Raw genomic sequence first — 25410 nt, forward strand, 5'->3', positions numbered from 1 at the left:
CGGTGTCACCAACTATTCCTCTCCTGAGAGCGCCCGACAATATGGGCATGGCTGCAGGGCGGGCAGTTTGGGGTGGGGGGAGGACAGGACGTCCACTCAGGTGTGAAAGGGCCCCTCCTAGATGACAGTAATGATGGTATCCACAGTGGCAAGGGCTGGGGCTGGGTCTCTCCCTCTTCCCCTCAATCAAAGGGTCAGACGGAGGGAACCGGACGGGGTCACCGAGCAGAGACCCTCGGACAGCACCCACCGCGCCTCAAAGGCGTCAAGGGAGTGGCTGGAAGCGGCTGTGCTGCCGGCAAGCCCTCGGCTGTGCCTCAGAGCCGGCTTTTCCCCCCGCGCCCCTGAGCCACCTAGTCACAGGGCCCTAGGTTTGGAGCGGAGAGACCCGCACTTCGGGCGTGGGCCGCCCCCTCCCCGGCCAGCCAATCCTCGGCCACCTTCTCCCGGAGCCCCGCCGGGCGGGGCTGAGGGTTCGGCCTCCTCGCGGCCGCAGCGCCGCCTCCCGCAGCCCGGCGGCACCGCAGGGACCTGCCCGCCGGGGAAGCCGGCAAGGGTGGGGGGGGAGGCGGCGGCACATGACGTGTCTCCGTCATGGAGCTCAGCGTGATTCATCCACAGCAGCGGCGCGCCCAGCGCGGGATGCTGCGCCCCGTCCCCGCTTAGAGCCGGACCCGGGGGCCAGCCCCGCTCTCTGCCCCGCCGTCTCCTTGGCGCGGGGTGCAGCGTCCCTGGCGGAGCCAAGATGGAAGAAATCCTGAGGAAGCTGCAGAAGGAGGCGTCGGGGAACAAACACAAAGCGATCAAGGAGAGCTGCGGCTGGGCCATTGGTAAGGAAGCGGGCAAGGCAAGGGGGCGCCTGCCCCATCCCGCCCCCGCGACAGAGCGCAGGCAGCCCCCTGCTTCGCCCGGCTCCCATTATGGATACGCTGTTAATGTATTTGCAGTGTCCCCCCCCCGGCCCCCCGTGCACGCGCGGTGCCTGCGAAATCTCTACCTTTCCCCCATTGATTTAAAGGCACCCCAAGCCATAGCTGTGCTAAAGTATTTTTACCTCCCCCCGACCCCCCTTTGGAGGCTCTAACGTACATATTGCTATCGATTTGTTGGTCTTCAGCGTGAGCTCCAGTCGTTCAGGAAAGCCGAGCTGTCTGCAGTGTTTCCTTTTCCAGCCGGGGCGCAGACAGGCTTAAGTAGGATTGCTTTTAATGATCTGTTTTTCGAGCTGCATATATGAGCTTGCAGGTATGTGACTCAGTGGTTCACCACTGCTGGAAGGCTGATGTGAGCCCACTGCAGGCAGTTTCCTTGCACTTGTAGCATCACTGGTTTTACTGAAATTAGGTTTATTGCATTTGCCTTAGTTGCCAGGTAAGTAAATTCTTTTGTCAGGCTTTCGTTGTAAAACTGTTCAGAAGGGAATGACCCAAAGAGTGCCTGGTTGACACAGCACTGGGGAGCTGACCTGGTCCAGCATAGACTGTATAGGGTTAGCTATTAACATATGAAAGGCTGTTAACTACTGCTAATGAAATTTGAAAAGGACATATAATGACTTAATGAGGACAGCTGTTGAGGTTGCAGTACTTCTGGGTAGAGGAATTACTCATCTCTCAAGCTAATGTCCCTTTTGTAAAAAAAAAAAAAAATGCTTTTGATTTTACTATTTTCAGTGCATCATCATCTCAAGTTCAGATGCATTCTAATTGCTGTGAATCACATGATATGTTAAAACTAGAGAGAATAAAAAATGAATACACTTACGTTTCATTGGCAGGTTACTTATTCTTATCCCTCAAATGTATATGTTGTGATTCAATCATCTGATGTCATTTTTAAAAGTACAGGTTGCCCTGTGTGGCCAAACCGTGCTTTGCTAGAGCCCAGTGATTTCAGAGGAAATCCATATTTTCATATTGGTACCTAGACAGGACTGTGAGTGGCACAATATAAATACGTGTATAAACAGCTATTCATTTGCTTTTCATTTGATATGTAGTTTTCCCCTTTCCAGACTCAAACCACCGTAAGCATATTTTATGGATTTTTTTAGTGTTTATATTAAGGGAACTGTGTGTTTGGTGATCACATTGGAATTATTAACACCTTTCTTTGAGAGTAAGATTTGGTAGACCCTTAAGTTATTTCACTGGAAAGAGAAGGAATATTTTACTAGTCTAAAGTGCCAGCAATAGAGATGCTGAGCAAACAAGATGATTGCAGAACCACTGCTTGTTTTAATAACATGCAACCATTCGGTCTACGATAACACTGAATTCTTTAAAAATATATATCTTCCATACAAGGATAAGGCTGGTTGGGCTGTATACCAAGTACAGTACATTGGAAGTATTTTTTCTTAGTTCTCAGTGAGCTCATACATAAGGTGTCCTTTGATGAATGTGCTTTCTGTTACAATGCAACTTTTTTGTACTGTGACTTCTCAACCACTAATTTGTGGTAAGAGGTCAGTTCTGAGAGCACCTCACTGCACATACCTTGTTAACTACCTAATAAAACGAGTGCCTGTTTTAGTGAAAATGAACCAAGTGTAATGAGCTGCACACAAATTTTCAGAGAGAGGTTGTGACTCGAGAGAGAGTTCAAGCAACATAAGTCAGTGGTGGGGTTGATCTATACAAGGGCTGTCAAGTGATTTAAAAATTAATTGCATGATTAAACAATAATAGAATACCATTTATTTAAATATTTTGGGATGCTTTCTACATTTTCAAATATATTGATTTCAATTACAACACAGAATACAAAGTGTATAGTGCTCACTTTCTTTTTATTTTTGAATACAAATATTTGCACTGAAAAAACAAAAGAAACAGTATATTTCAATTCACCTAATACAAGCTGATTTTGGAACAGTGTCCGCACACAGACTTGGACTGAAATAATTAAATCATTTCTAATCCACAGCTGCTGCTGTTTTGGTGCAAGTTTGTAGATAGACTACCCTGTTCCAGGGTCCTGTATATGTCACCATGCTGACATCTAGAAGGGTTCCCTACAATGAGAAAAGCACTCAATACCTCACACAGGATGAGGCCCACAGAGAATTTTTTGAAATTATAAGTTGTAAGTTAACTGTCAGTGCTATTGATAGGAGTCAGGTTTGGGAACAATAATTCAAAACTGTGGAAATGTACAGTATCTAGATCCTGAATACATTGTCTCCTTTAACATTCTTATTCTTTCCTTCACTCATACAGAAACTTTGGAATCTTCTGATGCTGCTGCTACCAAGATCCCTCCATACAAGCTGAGGTAAGGAAACATAAATGTCTTGGATCATGTGACGCCATGGGTATTGGCAAAGCCTACAAAAATGGTCAGAAACGGACAGAAGTATATTGCTGATGTTCAGTGAGAAAGGAAAGCTGGACTGTGGCAGGATGACACTCATGATGGAAGCCTGCTTATTCTCACTGCTCCTTTCAGTCTGATATACTGTATTGTTAAATCTGGATCATTCAGTGAGTGCTGGAAATTAGATTGGGACAGGCAGTGTGGTCTTAGGGATAGAACAATGGGTTGGGACTCAGGAAACCTAGTGTTGGTTTTGCCACTGGCCTGCTGAGTGACCTTGGGCAAGTCACTGAATCATTTTGTGCCTCAGTAAGTTCAACAAAAGCAAGGATAAAGATACTGACTTCCTTTGTAAAGCACCTTGAGATCGCCTGATGAAAAATGCTATATAAGAGCTAAGTATTATTATTTTAGTTATTCGGTCTTCCATATTATAAAGTGGCAGTGAACTCTCACTGTTAGCCAAGCAGTATATTGAAATTGAGAAAAGAAATATTGTTTCCAAATGGTCACTTTTTAGGTTTGAAATCCCTGGTCTGTCATTTCAGTTTGAGTTTTAGTTCATAAGTTCCTTTAGGGTTCCTTAGCAAGTCTAAGCTTTTACCTTGTCAACACAAGACTTTTTTTTTTTCCTGACAGATCTCGCTGCATTGTTATCCCAGGTGCAGTTGCACGGGTGGTAGCGACATCAGGAGTGCTAGGCTAGACATGGCTCTGGCAGCTGCCAGTGCTTTTACTACCACATCATTGAAACTTGGTCAGAACAGGGCCAAATAGAATGGTTTTAAAACCGATAGCAGCAGCCATAGGAGCCTTTCCTGCACTAGCATTGCCAAGTGACTGGAGCTGTAGCAGAGGGAGCAGTTTTTTCAGAAAGAAGCCTAGTTATAGACCCCCTTTGTGAGCCATCTTGCACCCTAAACCTCTGAGCTTGCCTTCAAAATTCACTGTCAGTGGCATGTTTTTTTCCCCCTTACAATCGTCTGGAGGTGTATGCGGATTGTCTGGCATAGGGTACAGCGGGCTGGGGAAAGGTAATTCCATTTTGCGGAGGATTTTGATATTTTGAAAGCTGATTTCATTCCGATTTGGAATAAAATTCAAACATTTCACAATCTCCCATGAAAGGGACAGGTGACCCAGCTCTGGGGCAGTCAGCATGGTGGACTGCCCTGGAGCCGTGGACCCTGGGAGCCTAGGCTGCTGAGAAGCTACAAGCCTAGGAATTTGGGAGCTAACTCTTCCAAGCTACTTCCTCTTCAGTCAGACTGGTGAGCTGAAGGGCAATTGGGAATCTGCAGGCCTGCCCTGGCTGAGCTGGGAGCTGGAGCTCCCAGGGCTTCCAGGTTCTGGCTCCTTGTCAGACTGCCTGGTGAGCTGTAGAGGAGCCAGGTGTCTGGAAGCGCTCTGAGTCCTGGCTAACCTGAGGGCCTCAGATATTTGGAACATGGCTTCCAGGTTCCTGGTTCCTCATCAGATCGCCTGATGGGCTGAAAGGGAACCAAGATTCTGGGAGCCCCACTCAGTGGCAGCCCACTAGCTGAGTTTCAGAAGAGCCTGGGATGAGAGCTTAGGAGCTGGAGCTCTCAGGGCTTCCAGGCTGTTGGCTCCCTGTCATAGAATCATAGAACTGTAGAATTGGAAGGGACCTCAACAGGTCATTTAGCCCAGCCTCCTGAAATCATGGCAGGACTACATAATAACTAAACGATTCCTGACAGGTGTTTGTCTAACCTGTTCTTAAAAATCTCTAATGATGGAGATTCCACAACCTCCCTAGGCAATTTGTTCCAGTGCTTAACCACCCTGACAGTGTTTTTCCTAATGTCCAACCTAAAGCTCCCTTGCTGCGATTTAAGTCCATTGCTTCTTGTCCTAGCCTGAGAAGTTAAGATGAACAATTCTTCTCCCTCCTCCTTGTAACAACCTTTTATGTATTTGAAAACTGTTACTGTTTATCACATATACACAATTTTTTCACTCTTCCTTGGTAGGTCATGTTTTCTATACCTCTAATCATTTTTGTTGCTCTTCTCTGGACTTTCTCCAGTTTGTCCACATCTTTCCTGAAATGTGGCGCGCAAAACTGGACACTATACTCCAACTGACGCCTTATCAGCATGGAGTAGAGCAGAAGAATTACTTCTCATGTCTTGCTTACAACACTCCTGCTAATACATCCCAGATGTTTGCTGCTTTTTTTTTTTTTCCAACAGTGTTACATTATTGACTCATATTTAGCTTTTGATCCACTCTGACCCTCAGATCCTTTTCTGCAGTACTCCTTCCTAGGCAGTCATTTCCCATTTTGTATGTGTGCAACTGATTGTTCCTTCCTAAGTGGTGTACTTTGCATTTTTCCTTATTGAATTTCCTTATTGAATTTCACCATTTCCCAGTTTGTTCAGATCATTTTGAATTTTAATCTCATCCTCCAAAGTACTTTCAACCCCTCCCAGCTTCGTATGGTGCTCAAACTTTATATATATACTCTCTATGCCATTATCTAAATCATTTATGAAGATAGTGAAGAGAACTGGACCCAGGACTGATCCCTGCGGGACTCCACTCCATATGTCCTTTCAGCTTGACTGTTAACCACTGATGACTACTCTCTGGGAACGGTTTTCCAACCAGTTATTGAGCCACCTTGTAGTAGCTCCATCTAGGTTGTATTTCCCTAGTTTATGAGAAGGTCCTATGAGACCATATCAAAAGCCTTACTAAAATCAAGATATACCACATCTACTGCTTCCCCCCATCAAAGAAAGCTGCCATCCTGCCAAGAGCCATGTGGGCATGCTGGCAGGAAAACAGAGAGATTTCCACTGCAAATTTGTTAAAAACAAACCAACTCCACAAAATGTTTCAATTTCAATGCATCAGCATTCTCAGAATTTCCAACCAACTCTAATAACTTCAAATGCAAAGTATTGGGAACATTGAGAATCTGGGAACAGATTTGTTACTCTTCCAAGATGCACTCGGCAAATGTATGTGTAGAGTTGCGGGATCGGAGATCCAGTTATGCCTCTATAATTCATCGTGTGCCCAGGGACAAACTAAAGCAGCCTAGAGGTTGCTCTGATTTATGCCAGTGGATACGATCCCTGTGGAACCATATGTCTGTACAGAACTGGCAGAGTGCATCTTGCTCTGCTTCATCCCACGGACACTCTCTCCCATCCAGACATGCAGTCTGTATCAGAATGGAGGGCAGGGGACAGCTGGGGTAGGAGCCAACTATTCTGCTTCATGCCAGCTGAGAACTCCACCACACCTGAGTAATTTTCAGGTGACCTGTTAGGGTCAGTTTACCCTGCTTTGTGCCATGGCTGAAGTGGAAGGAGTAAGGCTGGCCCTTTATCTTCCCATCTGTGGCATAGTTTGCTCACTGTAGTTGTTTTTTTTTCACGCTAATCCTTGTGGTAGTGTTACGTAGGTTTGTCCTCATTGCCAGACTTTCCACAGATCAGCTTTTTCATTTTCTCATCATCGCTTAAGAACTCTTTTGCCCCAGCATTATTAATGTGAATTGGCTTTTCCATTGCAAATGCTAATTTTTTGGAACCAGAAGTCCTGACAACTTCAGCTGTGGTGAATTGAAATCCAACCTACAGATCTATCAGGAATGATGTAATTATTTGTTTCTATAAAAAATGGAATGTGTGTATAAAACGTTTGGTGTTGGGCCCTAGGTGTCAAAACACCAGCTGCCATGCTGAATGCTCTGATGCTTCCTGGGAGTACCCAGGGCAGTGAGGCACCTTGTACTTGCCCTTAGCGTGAGAAAGCCTTGTCTCTGGCTGCTGGGGATCTTCTCCTCTACCCCGCAGGCAACACAAGCACTGCCCTCTAGGCCTTTGCAGGCTCTGCTGTGACTCTACAGGTTAGGAATAGGCACAGTCCACCCTCAAGACCTCCGAACCTTTCCCTGAAGTATCCTGCCCCTGGACCACTGGTCATGTGCAGCATTCACAGATTCACTGTTCCCAAAGCAACTGTACACCCCAGCTTATCAGTTCCACCCCAGATCCCCACTCTGCTTGATACACAGTGCTTAGATTTGTTTTCGGAGAAATGAGGTATACGTTTATTTAACAAAGGACAGAGATTCAAGAAATGGCAAGTAGACGTTTTGGAGACAAATGGTTACGTATAAAATACAAACTTAACATGCATTTAGAGCCTAGACTTGACTGACTAGATACTCTCATATCTTGTAGAATTTGTCTCACTCCAAAATCCTTGTGGCGTTTTATAGCTAAGCTGCGGTGACCCTCCTTTTGTGAGACAGACGTATCAGCTTCCTAGGTGAAGGATCCAGTGTGGTTTTTTTTTGCCCCCCAAGATATACCAAGTCCTATCCTTTGTCTTTATTCATAAACAGGATATGCCCAGCTGTTTGTTTCATTTTGTAGACTTCCTCTCATAGATTTTGCAATCACTTATTTAGCCTGTGGCTCAGTACAAATAGGCATAAATTGTGAGGAATCCAATACACAAATGACCAGACAGGGAGATAGGTGTGTGTTATCTCTTGCCTGAAAGGAACATTTCTGAGGCACGCCACCTCCTGGTGTCCTGCCTTAATTCCAAGACCATAAGAACATAATGTTCTGTATAGCATAACTCCTTAAATATTATTATGTCGACCTGTGGACAATTAGCTCTCAGTAGAGCTGTTACATGCCACTTTTCGGTGAACTATTATGCCTAATAAGAATACTGTACAAAATTCTGGCAATAATACAGTCGTCTTACAATGTCAGTGAAAGAACTGCATTCACTAACAATCTATCTAGGGCCGTACCAAATTTACAGCCATTCAAAACACATCATAGACTGTGAAATCTGCCCCTCCTCCCACTCCGCCCTGAGAAATCTGGTCTTTTTTGTGCTTTTACCCTATACTATTCAGCATTTCTCAAACTGGGGGTTCTGACCCAAAAGGGAGTTGCAATGTTGTTTTACAGGGTTGTGGTATTGCCACGCTTACTTCTGTGCCGCCTTCAGAGCTGGGCGGGTGGAGAGCAGCAGCTGTTAGCTAGGTGCTCATCTCTGAAGGCAGCGCCCCGCCAGCAGCAGCACAGAAATAAGGGGGGCAAGACCATACCATGCCATCCTTCTGTGCTGCTGCTGGCAGTGGCTCTGCCTTCAGAGCTGGGCTCCCTGCCAGCAGCCGCTGTTTTCCAGCTCTGAAGGCAGCGTCGCCGCCACCAGCAGTAGCACAGAAATGAAGGTAGCAGAACCGCAACCCCCATGACAATAACCTTGTGACCCCCCCCCCACAACTCCTTTTGGGGTCAGGACCCCTAGAAATACAACACTGTGAAATTTCACATTTAACTAGCTGAAATCATGAAATTTATGATTTTTTTCAATACTCTGATCATGGAATTAATTAAAATGGACCGTGAATTTGGTAGGGCCCTAACTATATCAAATCCAGTGAGCCAGATGGAGCTAAGCTGGTTTATGTTGGACCCAAAGAATCTAGAGATCTGATTTGACATTGTGGAGGGGATGCTCTCCAATTGGCTTTAAGATTACTCTTAAAAAAACAAAGGAAATTGAGTGTACAAAAACTACATTAGAAGAACATTAAGGATGTGCCCGATTCCAGCAAAGTGAAGGCAATTTTGATGTACACCTGCTGTTCTATTCTTAGCTCACCCTGTTGGGTTGCGCCTGTGTATTATTGAACATATGGCATGTTAGATCAAATGGTTTCCTGAGGCCTTTGCAACAAATGAGTGAGGTCTGCTGCAGCTTTTGGATCATGGTTTCTTCCAAGGCAACCTCAGCACTTCCCAGATGAAATACCTATTACACAGGACAAAACCTGAGGTGTATTTTTCCCCACAGCCCAGCTGTGTTCAGCAGAGTTGGAGAGTTAAGGAAGGAGAGGCAGCCTTGAATGTCACAGCTTTACTTAGTTTAAATGAGACCCATTGGGGTTCATCTTCCCAGCACAAAGTAGGGAGATTCAACTCCCCTTGACATTAATAGGGGTTAAATCCTTGAAAACCACTGTGAAAATTAACCCAGTTGAGGGACTGCAATGGTAATGTCTTACTTCCTAACAAAAATACCCAGCTCCTGACACTGAGGCCTTTCATTTCCCCGCTGAACATGTACATGGGTTTTCTCACACTACTCTGTCAATGTGGCTCAGCTCTATCCCAAGGGGACAGCACCTAGGGGTGGGAAAGGCGACGTGCCCATTCTGTCCAATGAGGGCATCGAATAGAAAGACAGGAAGGCTTGGGGTGAAAGTGATCTGAGTTTGGTTCCCAGTTGTGCTGTGTCTTTCTATGCAACCTTGGACATATCACCTAACCTCTCTGTGACTCGGTTCTCCATCTGTAAAATGATGATAATGCTTCCCTAACTCACGGGGGTTGTGAAGATAAATACATCATCACGTGGGGGCTTTATGAATACCTAAATAGATAAAATGGAGGGACTATTTTTAATGGCCACATCTGTCCAAGAGAAAGTGGCCTAAGATAAAGGGTTGCCAACCCTCCAGGATTGGCCTGGAGTCTCCAGGAATTAAAGATTAATCTTTAATTAAAGATTGTCATGTGATGAAACTTCCAGGAATCCAGCCAACCAAAATTGGCAACCCTAATAACTTCATATAGCCCAGCAGCCAGCCCTCTGATTCTAATGGCTTAGTTGCTACTCAGCTGAGCTAGATTCCTACTGGCATCTTCAGGGTGAAAAGCTCTATATCCTATTGCGAAACACCTGAGCTATCCCATCTTCTCTATTAAGTGTCTAATTTCCAGTCATATTTAATGGTCTACTAACAATAACTGAACTGAAATAGAAAATGGGCCCTTAGTGAGGGCTGTGAGCCATACCGTGGAGTAAAAGGTACATAGGTGCTGGAACTAGGGGTGCTGGGGGTGCCGCAGTACCCCCTGGATTGAAGTGAGTTCCATTATCTACAGGGTTTGAAGTTTGGTTCAATGGCTCTCAGCACCCTCACTATAAAAATTGTTCTAGCACCCCTGTAAAGGAAGGAACCAGAATGAGTTTACTAATGCAGAAATGTAGCTGCTGTAGTTCTTTTAATTGCTATCTTCAACCTTCATCGGTGATAGCTAAAGGGGGTTAATGCTGGGGCAAATTTTTGTGCACATAAAAAGGCAAAGCCACCTTACCGAAAATTTACCCCTCAGTACACTTTGGAGACTTGTCTTTTTTGCCCTGTATGTTTTATGTGTACAATGCTTCTACCTTGACCGGGCAATTTAGCATTAGAAAATATTACTCTTTTTTTTTTTTCTCCTAAAGTGATTTCCTCAGAGCTCTAAGGTATATTTCCACAACCCCCAAGTTTTTCACTACCTGAATGTCAAGTTCCTTTCATCTAACTTTTCTTCTCTCCAAGAATGAGTATTTAATGGCTTATTACCTCCTGCAAACCCACAGAAGTGTCACTGTCGACCTTGCTCTGAACTATTACATGGAACTTGCGTATCAGTAGTGTCCCACCCCTAGCATGTGGTGAGGCACTGGGGGAAGACATGCATGCTCAGGTTCTCAGCTGGTGTAAATTGGCATAGCTCCATTGCTGTCAGGGGAACTACGCTGATTCACACCAGCTGAGAATCTAACCCTCAATTTTTACAGTGACAGGTAGGAGATGGATCAGTGTGTGGTGTTAGCATAATGAATAATTAGGGCCCTACCTAATTCACAGCCATGAAAAACACCTCATGGACCGTGAAATCTGGTCTCTCCCCATGAGATCTGGTCTTTTGTGTGCTTTTACCCTATACTATACAGATTTCACAGGGGAGACCAGCGTTTGGGGGGAGGGATAGCTCAGTTGTTTGAGCATTAGCCTGCTAAACCCGGGGTTGTGAGTTCAATCCCTGAGGAGGCCATTTAGGGATCTGGGGCAAAAATTGGGGATTGGTCCTGCTTTGAGCAGGGGGTTGGACTAGAAAATCTCCTGAGGTCCCTTCCAACCCTGAGATTCTGTGATCCTCAAATCGGAGGTGCTGACCCAAAAGGGAGTTGCAGAGGGATCATGAGGTTATTTTAGGGGTGACACGGTATTCCCACCCTTACTTCTATGTTGCCTTCAGAGCTGGGTGGCCGGAGAATGGCAGCTGTTGGCCGGGTTCCCAGCTCTGCAAGCAGCAGCACAGAAGTAAGGGTGGCCATGCCATGCCATCCTTAGTATTGTGCTGCTGCAGGCAGCGGCTCTGCCTTCAGAGCTGGGATTCTGGCCAGCAGCCGCTGCTCACCAGCTGTGGTGCTCTGAAGGCAGCGCCGCTGCCAGCAGCAGCACAGAAGTAAGGGTATCAGTACTGCAAACCCCCCCCCACAATAACCCTGCAATACCCCCGCCAGCTCCTTTTTGGGTCAAGACCCCTACAATTACAACACTGTGAAATTTCATATTTAAATAGCTGAAATCATGAAATTTAGGATTTTAAAAATTCTATGATCATGAAATTGACCAAAATGGACTGTGAATTTGGTAGGGCCTCATGAATAATATAGTATGCCTTCATTGCTCAGCAAAGGTTCTCCAAATGCGTTATAAGCACTCATTTATTAAACTTCACAATACTTTGTTATGCCATGTATTATGGTGCCCAGTTTAGAGATGTGTAAACTGGAACATAGAGAGGATATCCCGAAATTTTCAGACCTGTCCACTAATTTTGGTGTTTAGTAAAGAGACATCTGGGCCCTGATTTTTCAGAGAGGGTGAGTTCATTTCAACTGTATTTACTAGTGCTCAGCACCAACAGAAATCAGACTCTTAGGTATTTTATGTTGGGCATCCGCATTTAATGAATACTTTTGAAAAATTTGGCCTAAGCAATTATGTGATAAGGTCAGAACTCGTGAGCCCTGACTCCCATGCCCCTCCTCTAACCATGATACTGTGGCCACCTTCTTCCTTCTAGTGAGCTTTGTTAGGTTATACACCCCCAACAGCAACACCCCAAATAAAACTAAACTGGATATTGCCAGTGCTAGCTATAAATTGATAAAAGCATGTTAAAGGGAAAAGTGACCAAGCAAATTTAAAAAATAATCTGGCAGCAACTCTCAGCAGCACCGTAGACTTGCTGATTAGTGTGCCTGGTAGTTTCAAACACCCACTTTGCAGGCTGGATCCATCCTGCTTGGCATATTTCTGTGGCCTGCTTGGCATATTCAGATTCCAAAGAATCTCAACTTTAATTAAAAAAAAAAAGTTTCTAGCTCTTATGGTTGCAAATATAATCTTCTAGTGAGAACCATTTGTAAACTTATGCACTGTTGTCTGCCTGAGTATGCAGATAGCCTGAATTAATGCATCTGAGATGTGTGAACTCCTGTACTGCCTATTAATGTCACTGGGGTATTGACTCTAAAGCCTAAAGGTGACAATTTAAACATCAGGACTGACTTAGCAGATGGGATGAGTAAGTGGATCGGAAGAGCAAGTGGGAATTCGAAATTGCCTGAGGGAAGGGAATGCAAAGAGGGGAAAGGGCAAAAGTAGCAGCGATCCTAAATGTGAACATATTTTCCCACTGAATAATGTTGAATGTGATGGTAGGTACTGAATGAATAATAAATGACGACTTAGAATTTAGTTACAAATAAGGGGCCTTGATCTTTTTATAAACCTCCCACTGATATCAGACCATATCTAATCATTAGGGCCCTACCAAATTCATGGCCGTGAAAAAATGTGTCACAGATCATGAAATCTGGTCTTTCTTTTGTGTATTTTTAACCTATGCTATACAGATTTTTTTTTTTAAAAAAAATCCTATGACCGTGAAATTGACCAAAATGGACCGTGAATTTGGTAGGGCCCTACTAATCATCACAATGGTGAAAAAGCTCCTGGAGCCACAAATGCCATCTACATTAGGGCTCCCAACATTACTAGCCCCAGCACAGCTGAATTGTTGTTAGCACCAGCCGTGTAGATGAAGCTCCAGAAATGTTTCATTAAGAATGGGCCTCACCTGTCCTACAGGCCATCATTCCTGGGAGCAGAGGGGGATAGTGTTTAATGTTGGTTGGAAAAGTTTAGCTGCACAAGTGATCATTGTTGAAGGAATGACCCATTCCAGAATTTAGAAGTAACTAAGATGGAGGGAGATTCATTGATGGGCACAGAAATCCATGTAACACAAGGAAAAGATTATTTTTCTATCATTGCTATCAGTTTCAGCCTGAGAATTTTCCATAAGACCATTAGGAATACTTCTCCCTGGCGAGTAGCTTAGCAGCTGTTCATCGTTCTCAATGATGAAAGGCAAATGTTTTGCAGTTCCAGTCAGATGTATTTCTGTGATGCTGGTCTACAGTGCGCTGCATACTACAGGCTCTGTGCTCATACAGTCTGCAGACCACTTGTGGCCGTGGACCATTTGTTTTCATAGCCCTTGTTGATATTCATCAGCAGAGAAGTTTAAAATGATAAGTTCCTTATTTAGTTCCCTTCAAAACAGCTGTGATTCACCAGATGTTTGGTTGTGGACCCCTCCCCTCAGTTCTTAGCCCTTTACTTCTCCTAGGTTGTAACTCTTTTCAGACTCATTTCAACCAGGTCTGCTGCTGTCCACCTCCATCTTATCTTCTCTGCCTCTTTGTTTATGTACCTTTTGGTTTAGCACACTCCTCCTCTGATCATGATTCAGCTGCAAGTGCCTTCCCCAGGCTGCCGGGCAGAATCACAGCCTTTAATAGCATGTGGGCTGGCTAGCCAGCCACTTCTCAGGGTGTTAGAGAGATGTTGGGGATGGATCTGCACACTTTTAGGGGAAAAAGGATGTTTCTGTGGTTAAGGCACAGGGAAGGGATGTGGGAGATCTGTGTTAATTCTGGGCTCTGCCACAGATTCTGTGTGATGTTGAATTTCACTGAGCCTTAACGGGGATATTAAACTCCCCACTTTACAGACTAAAAAAGCTTAAAACAGGCCATTTCCTAATGCACAGAAAATACATTGCATGTTTGGTTTCTTTTAATCCTTGTTTGCTTAGGAAAGTAATGCTTTTTTTATTGTTGAATACACTAAGGCCCAGTGAGTGTAAATGCACAATGCATGGCAAATGTGGTGTTTAAACAACTCTGTTTATTTTAATAGCCATCCTTTAGATCTGCTAAGATTTAAGACTGTTTGCATTGCTGCTAAAGCTGAATGCAGTCCCAAAACACAGGACTAACCTTTTAAAACTCAGCCTGTAATAATTGGAAATGCAACTCATCCTCTCTTGTCTCCTCTGAGCATTTTTTGATTGTATGGCCCCAGGTTTGCTTACACAGTGGACAAATTAGCATAGAATTCATCCAGCTCATCATGCAGGGTCTGGGAGCGAAGAATATTTGAAGTGTCAAAACAAGAGACTTAACCAGAAAGAGTTTTTCATTCCTTTATTGTGGAGAGTCCAGATTCCCACTAAATATGCTCCTGGCTCTAACCCTGGAGGGGGCAATGGAAAATGTTTGTGTTGTACAATGTAGTTAATAGTGAGTTAACTCTTAAGATTGTCATGATCGGTTGGAAGAAATTATTGCAGATTGCGGAATCTTTTTACATAATGGAAATGTTAATGTTTGATTGAATTGTACTCGGTGAATGCATGGCAAAAAATATTTATTATAGTTATGGTCCCAACCAACAACTGGCCCCATTGTGCTAGACAAATATTAAGAGACGGTTCCTTCCCAGAAGAGCTTGCAATCTGGACAGTCAATGGACGGAGAAAAAAAGATTTGTCATGGGTATCGCTTTAACTGCGGAGCAGTGCTTTCCATTGTTAGAGAGAACTGGTTTGGATTTGACCAAGTTCTTAGCCTTTTAAAATGGCATACCGGGCATGTACAGGAAATCTTTTAGCTAGGGTCAAAAGGTTCACCAATAAGGATGGATTCGCTGACCCTTGTCACACATTCACGCTCTATTTCAGCTAATACTCTCTTAAATCTCGCTCTTATGCTCTTGGAGAAACACTGAAGAAACTTAATAGCTGCAAATAAAATAGGTAATAAATACATAAAGGATACTGGTTGTCTTATAATAAATGGCCCTTTGGGATTTGTGTGTGCCATCAGATTCCTTAAGAACAGAGTTAGCTGGAGTCAGTTACCCATCGTACACACAGTGCAAAGAAAGAAGAGCTTTTGGGAGGGATGTGGTAGGAAAACAATTAGAAATGTATCAAAAAGAAGCTCCGCTGGAGATTAAGGACATCCTGGTTATTTCTTTTGGCCTTGTCCTCAGACTGACGCATTTTAATATTGTGATGTATGTTTTCTTTGTTGCTCTTTCCTCACCTTTTCCTTTGTACAGTACTGCTACCCTCTGAGCAATAGTACATTATGTGCCTAATGTTCTTTCATCTTGACAGTAGTGTCAAGCTGCTGGCTGGCTGGACTCTGTCTGTATTTAAATAGAGATGTTATTAAGGGGCATAGCAAAGCAGCTAATAATCTTAGAAACTATCTCAAGATGGGTGACTGTTTCACAGTTATTTAATTATGATAGCCAATATGAATTCTGTAGTCTCTGTTGCTTTAGGTTGTACAGTAGATTAACTAGTTTATTCAAGTCTGTCTTTCCCACAAGGACCGTTACACTTCTGTGATGGCAACTCAGATTCTGGTGGACATTATGTAAATGAAAATGTTCTTGTATTGTCTTCTGTATTCTTTTGCTTGTCTGCTTTATGTTTAATGGGGATATTAGCTGTGGTACCCTTCCAAAATTCCAGATTGGATAAGCGTGTGAGGCCCAGCTAACACACACTCCATTAAGATTCAGGTTTCAGAGTAACAGCCGTGTTAGTCTGTATTTGCAAAAAGAAAAGGAGTACTTGTGGCACCTTAGAGACTAACCAATTTATTTGAGCATAAGCTTTCGTGAGCTACAGCTCACTTCATCAGATGCATACCATATGCATCCGATGAAGCGAGCTGTAGCTCACGAAAGCTTATGCTCAAATAAATTGGTTAGTCTCTAAGGTGCCACAAGTACTCCTTTTCATTAAGATTCAGTTAGATATGCTTCCTCTCCTAAACTGCACTGTGGTAAACAGCGGTTGTGTTCCACCCCAGAAGCATTTATGTTTCAGAGGTGGGTAATGTGATTCTTCTATGTATATAATTTATAAAGCAAAAGGAGAGGAGCAGATACATGGAGCAAGGGGTGAAGGGGAGAGGAAATGCTGGGAAAGACAGCAGGGAGAATTCTCTACTGGAAAGAAGGCATCAAGGGAAGAGAGAGGGAGCTCCACAGAGGAACTGCATTGGGCCAGTGGGGAGGGGAAGGCAAAGGGCATCCCCTGCCTCATAGATAAGAGGAATCCCCAGGGTGAACAGGAGAAAGCAGTGTGGAGCACACGAGGCAGGACTTATAGCATACAGCACGTTGCAAATACCAATACAGGTGGGAAGCACATGGAGGGTACACATATTCGCCTTTCTTAAATGATCAAAATCACAAAATAGCTTTTTGGGAGTGGATTTCCTGTGTAAACATGGGTGTATTGTGGCTTTGATTAACCAGGTACTGTGTGTTACAAGTGAGAGGGTGGCACCAGGAAGAGCGGGATAAAAGGAACCTCAGGTGGGGGGGAAAAAAGCAAAATAGGGTAAGAAATCCCATAAAGATGTTGCAGGTGGACTCGCATCCCAAGGAGTTGCTGTGGCTCAACCATTTAGTTTGTTAGGAGAGAGGTGAGCCTTTGGGGGAGGAATATGGATTTTGGTGGAAGCCACTGTATATCTGGGTAAGCATCCAAAGCGAAATCCTGGCCCTGTGGATACTAATGGCAAAACTCCAACTGACTTCAATGGTATGACGGTGTCACCGTCCAACTTGAGGATCCTAAACCCCAAAGCTTAGAAGTTTGAACTGTTTTTTCCCATCACTGCTTTTTATGTATTTTTTGCAACATTGATGCTGACTTTGTGTATGCTCTCTTTTTTTAAAAAAAATTTCGGTGTTGTTTCATTGTAATGCAGGATAATCTTGTAATGATGCAATATCCTAAAAGAATGCATTGTGTGAATATATATAAGTGGCAGAGAACGTAGATTTTAATAGATTTTTTTTCAGCTTTTGCCTTTTTTTCCTCTTGCTCAAGAAAAACTTTAAGGACAATCTGAAATCAGTTTTAAAGACATGTATGTTTTAAAGCCAGAAGATACCATTTTGATCATCTGTTTGACCTGCTGCATAACATGGGTGATGGAACCTCACCCAGTAACTTCTGCATCAGGCCCATAATGTGTATGTGAGCTGTAGCATAATGACCTTAATAAGTAAGACTCAAATAATTTAAAATTACCCAAATGCACACACAATGCTTTCATGCTTCCCAGATCCCCAGCCTATTTAAAGAGCCGTCACTTGAAAGTTTTTTTTTTTATGATTACCAGCTACTTAGTTTCAGCCATAAAGTTGACAGAGACTTCACTAGCTTTAACTAAACTACTGCAGCTAAAGAGAGCGGTAGATACTTAAATTTTAAAAATCCTCATGTCTGCAGGATTACATTTTAACCAGTTTTGGGGGTAAAATTTGCCTTCTTTTTGGACTGAACTATCTTCTATTAATATGTGTGATAGTAACTATTTGGACTGTACCCAGATTCACAAAGGGACAAACTCAGGGTTGACAGGCTTCTCCCCACCAGCAGTCTGAGTCTGACCTCTCATGCCAAGCTCACCTTCTGAGTATGCCCTTCAGGTACAGATTATCAGACAACGGCAATCAGTATTTTTATATGCCATTCTTTGATTCAGCTCTGTGTTACATTGTAGAATGCAAACTGCATGTAGTTATGCTCTGAGGTTCCTAATTTTATTTCTACATAATTTGCAGTGGAAGATAATGCAGAACGCTATTTTATTTATTTTTTTTAAACCAATCTTATGAAAATGAATTCTGTCACTGGCTTTTATATGAAGGGGAGTAACGTTTATTGCAGTGACAAATTGTTTGCATTTGAAGTGCACTTTTCCCTGTGCTGCAGCAGGCCATGTGATTCCATTCCACTGACCCTGTAAGAAGAAAGAATCAAGTTTATGCCATTTCCTATCCTCATTACAATTTTCATCATGAGCTTAATGAGAAGAGAAAAATAGCTCATTAATTCAAAGTGTTTTTTCCACTAGGATGAGGTAGCAGGATCTTCATGATCTCTTATTTATAATAGTCAGCTGTCTTGTTTGGTTCTTTCTAGTGTTCTGTGTTTTGATTGGCTGGCCATACCATCCTACACTAGTGACAGGTTCTTGGACCTGAAGAGTAGATAGACAAGTCATTACCAGCACAGAATATTAAAGGTCCTTATATCCGAGTGTGCTGACTATAAGTGGCATGTATGTTCTAATAAAGCATTCTACAGTCAAACAAGTTAACAACAACAATGGAATAGTCCACAGCTGCATGAAATGACATCTCTTGTGGGGCAACATGTGCTTTTGGTTAAAACTAGGCACTGGGAGACATGGTTCTGAGCTTATATTCTTGGTTCTGTCGCTGAATTGCTTTGTGACTTTGGGCAAGTTGCTTATTATGACTCAGTCCTGGTGCCAGTGAAGTCAGTGGCAAAACTCCCACTGACTTCAATAGGAGCGGGGTTGAACCCTCTAGTTACCCCATGTGTGAAATAGGGACAGTAAGGCTCACCTTTGCAAAGAGTGTTGAGATCCTCTGATTAAGATCCCCTATGTGCAAGCTGCTGCTGTTTTTAATCTAGAGTTGTGAAGATCCAGTAAATACGGTCTGCACTGGGGTGTCTTTTTTAATGTAAGAAAAATGGTCTGGCAGCATAATACATTAATTGGTTCAGTATTTATTACTGTCGTGTGTCCCCCTCCCTCCCCCAGCTATGAAATGGGATCAGAATGGCTAGGAAGGCTGGCTGGTTTCACTGTTGTTTCTGTAAGTACCATTGTGCTCTCTGCTGTAACATTGCTCATGGGTAACATTATTCTGCAGTGAGTCACACTAAATCTCGCACAGCCAATAGTGTGACCTTACACCATAGCAACAACACTAAGTGGGCTCTCGTTATCCTCTCTTCTCTAGCCGGGAAAGAACATAGCTATCAGGAGGCTGTGCTGAATCAGGGCATTCACTCTTTGTACCTTTCTTCCTTTTTAATTTGAGAGTGGCTCTGGCACTCTTGTGAGCAAGTGGCTAATAGCACTAGCTTAAGGATGACACTGTGTGAAACTCTATGAATGCATGCAGATGTGATTAATGGCTGCCTAGTATCATGAACCTCACACTGTTTGGCTCTGCTTAGGAATACAAATATTAAAGATGCACAGGCGGAACGTCATTTATGTCTGTCTCTTTCCATTTCCTTGTCCACCTGCAACTTCCTTAGGCTTCGAAGTCCTTCCCTGACTTCCCTTCATGCTTTCAGCTTCCTCCCTGCTACCTCCCTTTCTTCTCACCACCTCCCTTCCAGCTCCTTAACTCCCACAGCACCTCTGCCCCCTGAAACTTCTGGCTGCCTCTCTCCCCATGAGCCACCAGCAAGTAAAGTACTCCCACTTCCCTTAATCATCCCTTGTGTGAAGGTAAGCAGTCTCGTTCATGGCTCTGAGATGCTGCCTTGTGTAACTCTCATACTGTGTTTTTTGGCGCTTTCCCTGTGTACAGCATTCTAGAGCGTACAGTATTGGAACAGAGCAGCACCAGAGCCCTAGAGCTGCAGACATGCAGCCAGTGACCAGAGATTCTCCAGTGAGATCATCCAAGGCAAGGTGCAATTACCTAAGAAGTTATGGGATGGGAGGGAGCATGAAAAGTCAAGGTGGTCATGGATAGCAGCTGGAGGAGGTGGGGAGGACAGGGACAAATGGACAGTGAGTGATAAACAGTATCCGCCTTGGTACCCCAGTCAAGACTTTACAATCTAAACTCCAAATTTTGAGGGCATGTGGATACCCCTACAAACTGCCATGCAAGCTCCACCAATGGATCCCATGCCTGACTTGCCGCAAGCTGGTATTCATTCATGGGCCTCTCTTGGACCATACTGGTTTGGGGATGTTCACAGGCAGGCACCAGAAGGTGTGATCCTGTGACTCTCTTTTTTTTTTTTTCCCCCTCTTGTTTTCTAAGCAAAAAGCTAAATTCTGGGGCAAAATTCTACCCCAACTTACACCTTCTGCAACCCCACTAAGATCAACTGTTAAAAGTGATGGACGTTCAGTAGTGAACTATTGTGCTAGCTTACCTTCTCCTCCCAGGACTAGTTCTTTGTATACTGACACTGCTATGTCTTGTGCTTAAAATGCAGGTCGAAGTGAGTCCAGTACTGGCAGGACATCTGTAGGTACTTTATGACCGTAGCAAGGAGATGATAAAGATCTTATTGATAGAGGTTGTAACAAGAACAGGAAATGACACAATGGCAGCTCATTTTCTCAGAGAATGTAATGGGAAGGGAGATAGCTGCAGCATTAATCAGATATTCAGTTAAACATCTTGAGCAAAGCTGGGAAGTTCAGCTAATTGAATCTGTTCTCATTTCCATCCTCCTGTTGTAATTTTGTGCTCAGTTTGGGATGATGTATCAAGAAATCACTTTCATTCTTTATCAGTTGCAGTCTCTAGCTGCAGATGGTGGGCATTGTGCTGAATTGCGTGGTAGTTATATAGCGAGCCAGCCATAAGGGCTCCAGGCCATTTTCATTGTAATGAGTGTCAGCTGGCTCAGTTCCATTGGGTTATGACTGCCGTCCCCACCCCCACTTCTCAGTCCATGTTAATAAAAGAATAAATACGTCTGATGTTTGCTATGTTCCACCTATTAATATTTGTTGTTTGTACTGCAGTAGTGCCTGTAGCCCTGACAGCTCTATTGTGTGAGGCACTGTACATAGTGTGGAAGACAGTCCCTGCCCTAAAGAGCTTACAGTCTAAATAAGTGGGATCTTTTTAACACGCCACAGTGGCTGCACTTAAACTATGCTTTTTGTGTGTTTCACTTCTAAATGCCTGCTTACATGAGTTCATGCACAGCGACCTTGATTGCTACCTGTTGGTCACGTAAATAGTTACAAAACCTGGATTCAGCAGCCAAAATGGGACAGCACTGAGTACTGGCTAGCCTAATAGCTGTGATTTTTTGTTTTGTTTTTTTTAAAAGGAAGAATAAAAAAGAGCAACATTTTGAGTGTGTCCAAGTTTTGGAATATGAGATACCATTAAAAAATCTGTACTTGTACTGGATAGAGATGGCATCACCATGCATCTCCGTAATCTCCCAAAGTGTCCCCCTGATCCAGCATGCATGGGTAATCCACATGCCTCCTGGGCATGTAGGTTACAAATGGGTTATTGTGTAAAACCTGTAATAGATTTTTTTTGTGTGGGTTATCTCTGCTTTGGATGTTCCAGTCTTCAGGTCTACAACACTCAACAGAGATCTTTCCCACGTGTTGCACCATTCACACAGCTTTGGATGCTGCGGCTAATACTCACAAAGAGTCATTTTAGCTAAATATGTTCCAGAAACATTTGAGGAGCTTCTGAAATAGGTTCACTTTCTGCATGTTGTTTGTTCAAAGCATCCTAAGCAAGGCATATTGGTAATTTTCAGTTAAATAGCTGATTGAATATATGTGTAAACTCTATTCCAATTTAAACATAAAAAAGCAAGAATGCCACCTACTGATGTTTGTGCTGCCACCAGATATGTTAGGTGGAGTTTTGTAAATTTGCATCAATTCGGGAAAGAGTATGGGAAATCCTGCAAGTTCCCAAACAAGCTTTGAAATTACATGAGTTCACTCTTTTACTGTTTTGCTGAATTGTGTTGTGTTGGTAGCCTTGGGATGTGGCGAGGTCTTTAATTGGCACTAATGACGAGGGCCTATGTTTTGAAAAGTGACTTGTGATTTTGTGTGCCTGGATTTTTGGATGCCCAACGGGAGACCCCTTAAAGGGACCTGATTTTCAGGGGCGGGCGCTCAGTATTTTCTACAAATCAGGTCCCTTTAAAGGGTTTCAAGTTCGCCTCCCAAAAACAGAGACACATGGTCGCTTATATAATTTAGGCTGAGACCACCACACTCATTTCATTTGTGAACTGCTGTTTTGGTTAGAGATTGACATGGTGTGGGAAGGTGCTTTATAAGCATTCCCCACATAGCTCTGCTGATATGTCTCAATCACGAGCTGAAATAGTTTTGGTTATTCCAATTCAGGGCCTCCCTTCAATCAGATTATTGTGTGAGTGGATTTGTGAGATGAGCAAATGTACACTGACTGGTCCACTAACCTCATTTTTATTTGTACCTTAAGTCAGAATTTGAATCCAAGTCTCCAGTGCTTATGGACCTGCTTGTGACTATCCCAACTCGCAGTATCTCATAATATGCAAAAGCTTGCTGCATTCTACAGTCCAAGTACAATTTGTAATTGTGTTTTTAAAATGTATTCATTAACTCATTGTAAACCCTACCCTTCAATGTTTGCTCTTTGCACAAATTGCTTTCAGCTTAGTTAACACATGATTACAAATTGTACTGTACACAAGGCATGGAGCAAAACTAGTTCCACAGAAGATGAATGCGGAACTTGGTATCCGCTTCTGCAACTTGCCTAGTAAACAGAAGACAAGTGACTGATGCACAGTGCTTCTCAAGCTGTGCTATAGTCTGTGAGTGGTTTGTAAATCACGTGTTTGTGCTGCACAAAATGAAACATTTTAAGGACCAAGCTGCTTGGGAAGTGGGTCCATAAGTGGCTGTTTCTTTTGAGGAATAATTCTTTGAAAAATTTGGAAAACCACTGTGGTGTTTTCTTTGGGAAGATAAATATCACATTGCAGCTGTTTTCTGTTAAAGTCTGCTCAATGATTGTTTGAGTTTGACCCTGTTGAAAGTGAGGAAAATCCAGAAGGCTGTGGTTTTTGTGAATGCCAGTTTCTCAGCACTATTTTCCTCTCATTTTTGTAGGGAGAAGTGTCTCCTTCCACTGCAGCTGGCTTTGGAATCAAAAAGCGTGAAGTTGGCCCAACATGCTCTAGTAGGGATGCAGGTATGGCTTGGGACTTGGGTGGATTTTGACTTGCTTGGTTGGAGGGTGGATGTAGAAAATGGCAGCTCCCATATCCTTTAAATTCAAAGGAGATGTAGGTGTTTAAAATGAAAACAAGTATTGTAAACAAAGCATCAAACCATGGGGTGACCTAGTGATAGCAAGGGCACTGCTGAACAGGCTTCCAGGAGCTAGCCTCTGTGCTATCAGAGGCAGAAGGTTCTGTGGAAGCTGCATGCTCTGCAAGTAATGGATAGTGACTGGCTTTGCACTTGGACTCCAGCAAACATCTAAGGGGCTGCATTGGCAGAGTCTGAAGACAGTCCTATCCAGCCCTCTTTGATCAGCTCAGAGGACAGTGGTGCTTTGAAGCTGGAAAGCATAACGTAGACATAAGTAGTGAGGGCTCTATTATAAATGTATGGGGACCCCCCACTGAAATATTGAAATCAAAATTCCTCCCACATTCAGTAGCACTAGGTGAACTGAAGGGGTTTTATAAATACAACTGAAAATAGCCATGCAGTGCATGTACCAAGAAAATCAGATGCAGGCTTCAGAGAGCTAAAGCATTTGTAGGTAATGAAATGGAAACTGAGCGCATGTTTTCACTTCATTGAAGGAAAATGGACATTGCACCAGGATGCAATTAATGTTTATTGCTAGGAATATAGTTTTGTAGGAAAGGCTTAATACTGCTATTCTACTAAATACAAGTTGCTGTTCACTAAGGTGCAATTCATCCCTGTGTGAAGGGTCAGCACGAGGTCTTGTTTTGAGGGCATAAGTAGGACTTCAGTAGTGCACACGCCTTTGGTGTCTCTGTGTTTCAGCCCCACGTAGTTGAAAGTGGTTTTGTTTTTTGAGAATAATAAAAAGGCCAATATTTAGATTTGAAAATGGGCTCCCATAAAAATTCACTTCAAGTCCATTTTATTATTTTTTTAAGTTGGATTTGCTCTTTTGTGCCACCTTTTCTAGCTCTATCGTGCTGTCCAAAAATACCCACTGTGACACTCCATTACTCACGTACTAGGTTCTTTCCAAGCAAAGGGAACCTGATCGGACCATAAAAATCAGTAGGACTGTGTCAAATCTACCCCTTATATAACCTCTCAACCCCTACCCCCAGCCGAATACACATCAAACTTCATACCACCAGCACAACCCACTGGTCAGGCTGCCTTCTCTTCAGGGGCTTAATTAATGTTTTAGATTAGTCATCTCTTGAAAGATACATAAATACCTCTTCCCACCCTCTGCCAGTGATTAGCAATGCCACCTCCACAGTGCTTCTGTCCCCCTGGCAGCTCAAAGAGAGAGAGTGGGATGATAGCTAAACCTTTATCTCCCACTAAGCAACATGTAAAGTAGTGGTAGCTCTAGGCCACCAAACCAGCCACGTTTTCCACTCTGTACATGTGTTGAAGTGTTACTTCTAAAATGACATTAGCTGAGGGCTTCACCAAAGCCAAGTCCAGCAGCCTTCAGAAATTGACATGTTGAGAGTCCACTGGGAAATGACCTTTTTGAGATCATTTGAGCTGCGAGAAAAGAAATAAAAAAGCCACTTGTAGAATTCAGTAATGAACCCAAAAGTGTTAGTTGCCTCATCAGCAAAGCCTAGATCCCGTCCTGATGGCCTTGAGAAGGAAGGGCAGATATGCAACTAATACTCTGATTACCAATATGTAATAGGTTACAATGGAGTTAAACAATGTGGGGGAGGGAGGAATCAACAGTCTCTGAGATGAACTACCTTGTGCCTTATTGCAGAAGCTGCTGTCTGATGAGAGATTTGTATCCGTGGAAACAGGCTCAGATGAGAAGCAGCTACTAAATCAGGTGCTGAATGCCATCAAAGTGACTCCTTCCCTGAATGAAGACCTGCAGGTAGAAGTGATGAAGGTGAGTGATTTACCAATGTCAGTGCTTGCAACAGAAACTGTCTGACTCGCTCCATGGGTCTGTGAGCAAATTTAGAAGTGTCTTGGACATGTGCACGTCCTGCCAGGAATTGATCCCCTCCTTGTTGACAA

General features: G+C 43.4%; 1 protein-coding gene across 6 annotated transcripts in view; it reads left to right on the plus strand.

The window, feature by feature from the left end:
• Nucleotides 1–496: 496 nt before the first annotated feature.
• Nucleotides 497–25410, plus strand: part of ARFGEF3 (ARFGEF family member 3) — a 124617-nt gene continuing 99703 nt past the window's right edge. For 5 of the 6 annotated variants that reach the window (XM_073337434.2, XM_073337435.2, XM_073337437.2 and 2 more), the window contains exons 1-4: nucleotides 497–830; nucleotides 3222–3276; nucleotides 23290–23371; nucleotides 25148–25279. In XM_073337434.2, coding sequence (XP_073193535.2) covers nucleotides 746–830; nucleotides 3222–3276; nucleotides 23290–23371; nucleotides 25148–25279 — 354 coding nt within the window. In that variant the 5' untranslated portion in view covers nucleotides 497–745. Of the gene's footprint in view, nucleotides 831–3221; nucleotides 3277–23289; nucleotides 23372–25147; nucleotides 25280–25410 lie in introns of those variants that run through there. The other variant, XM_073337440.2, reaches the window with a different exon arrangement.

The sequence above is a fragment of the Lepidochelys kempii genome, chromosome 3, assembly GCF_965140285.1.
Source record: "Lepidochelys kempii isolate rLepKem1 chromosome 3, rLepKem1.hap1, whole genome shotgun sequence".
Taxonomy (NCBI): domain Eukaryota; kingdom Metazoa; phylum Chordata; order Testudines; family Cheloniidae; genus Lepidochelys; species Lepidochelys kempii.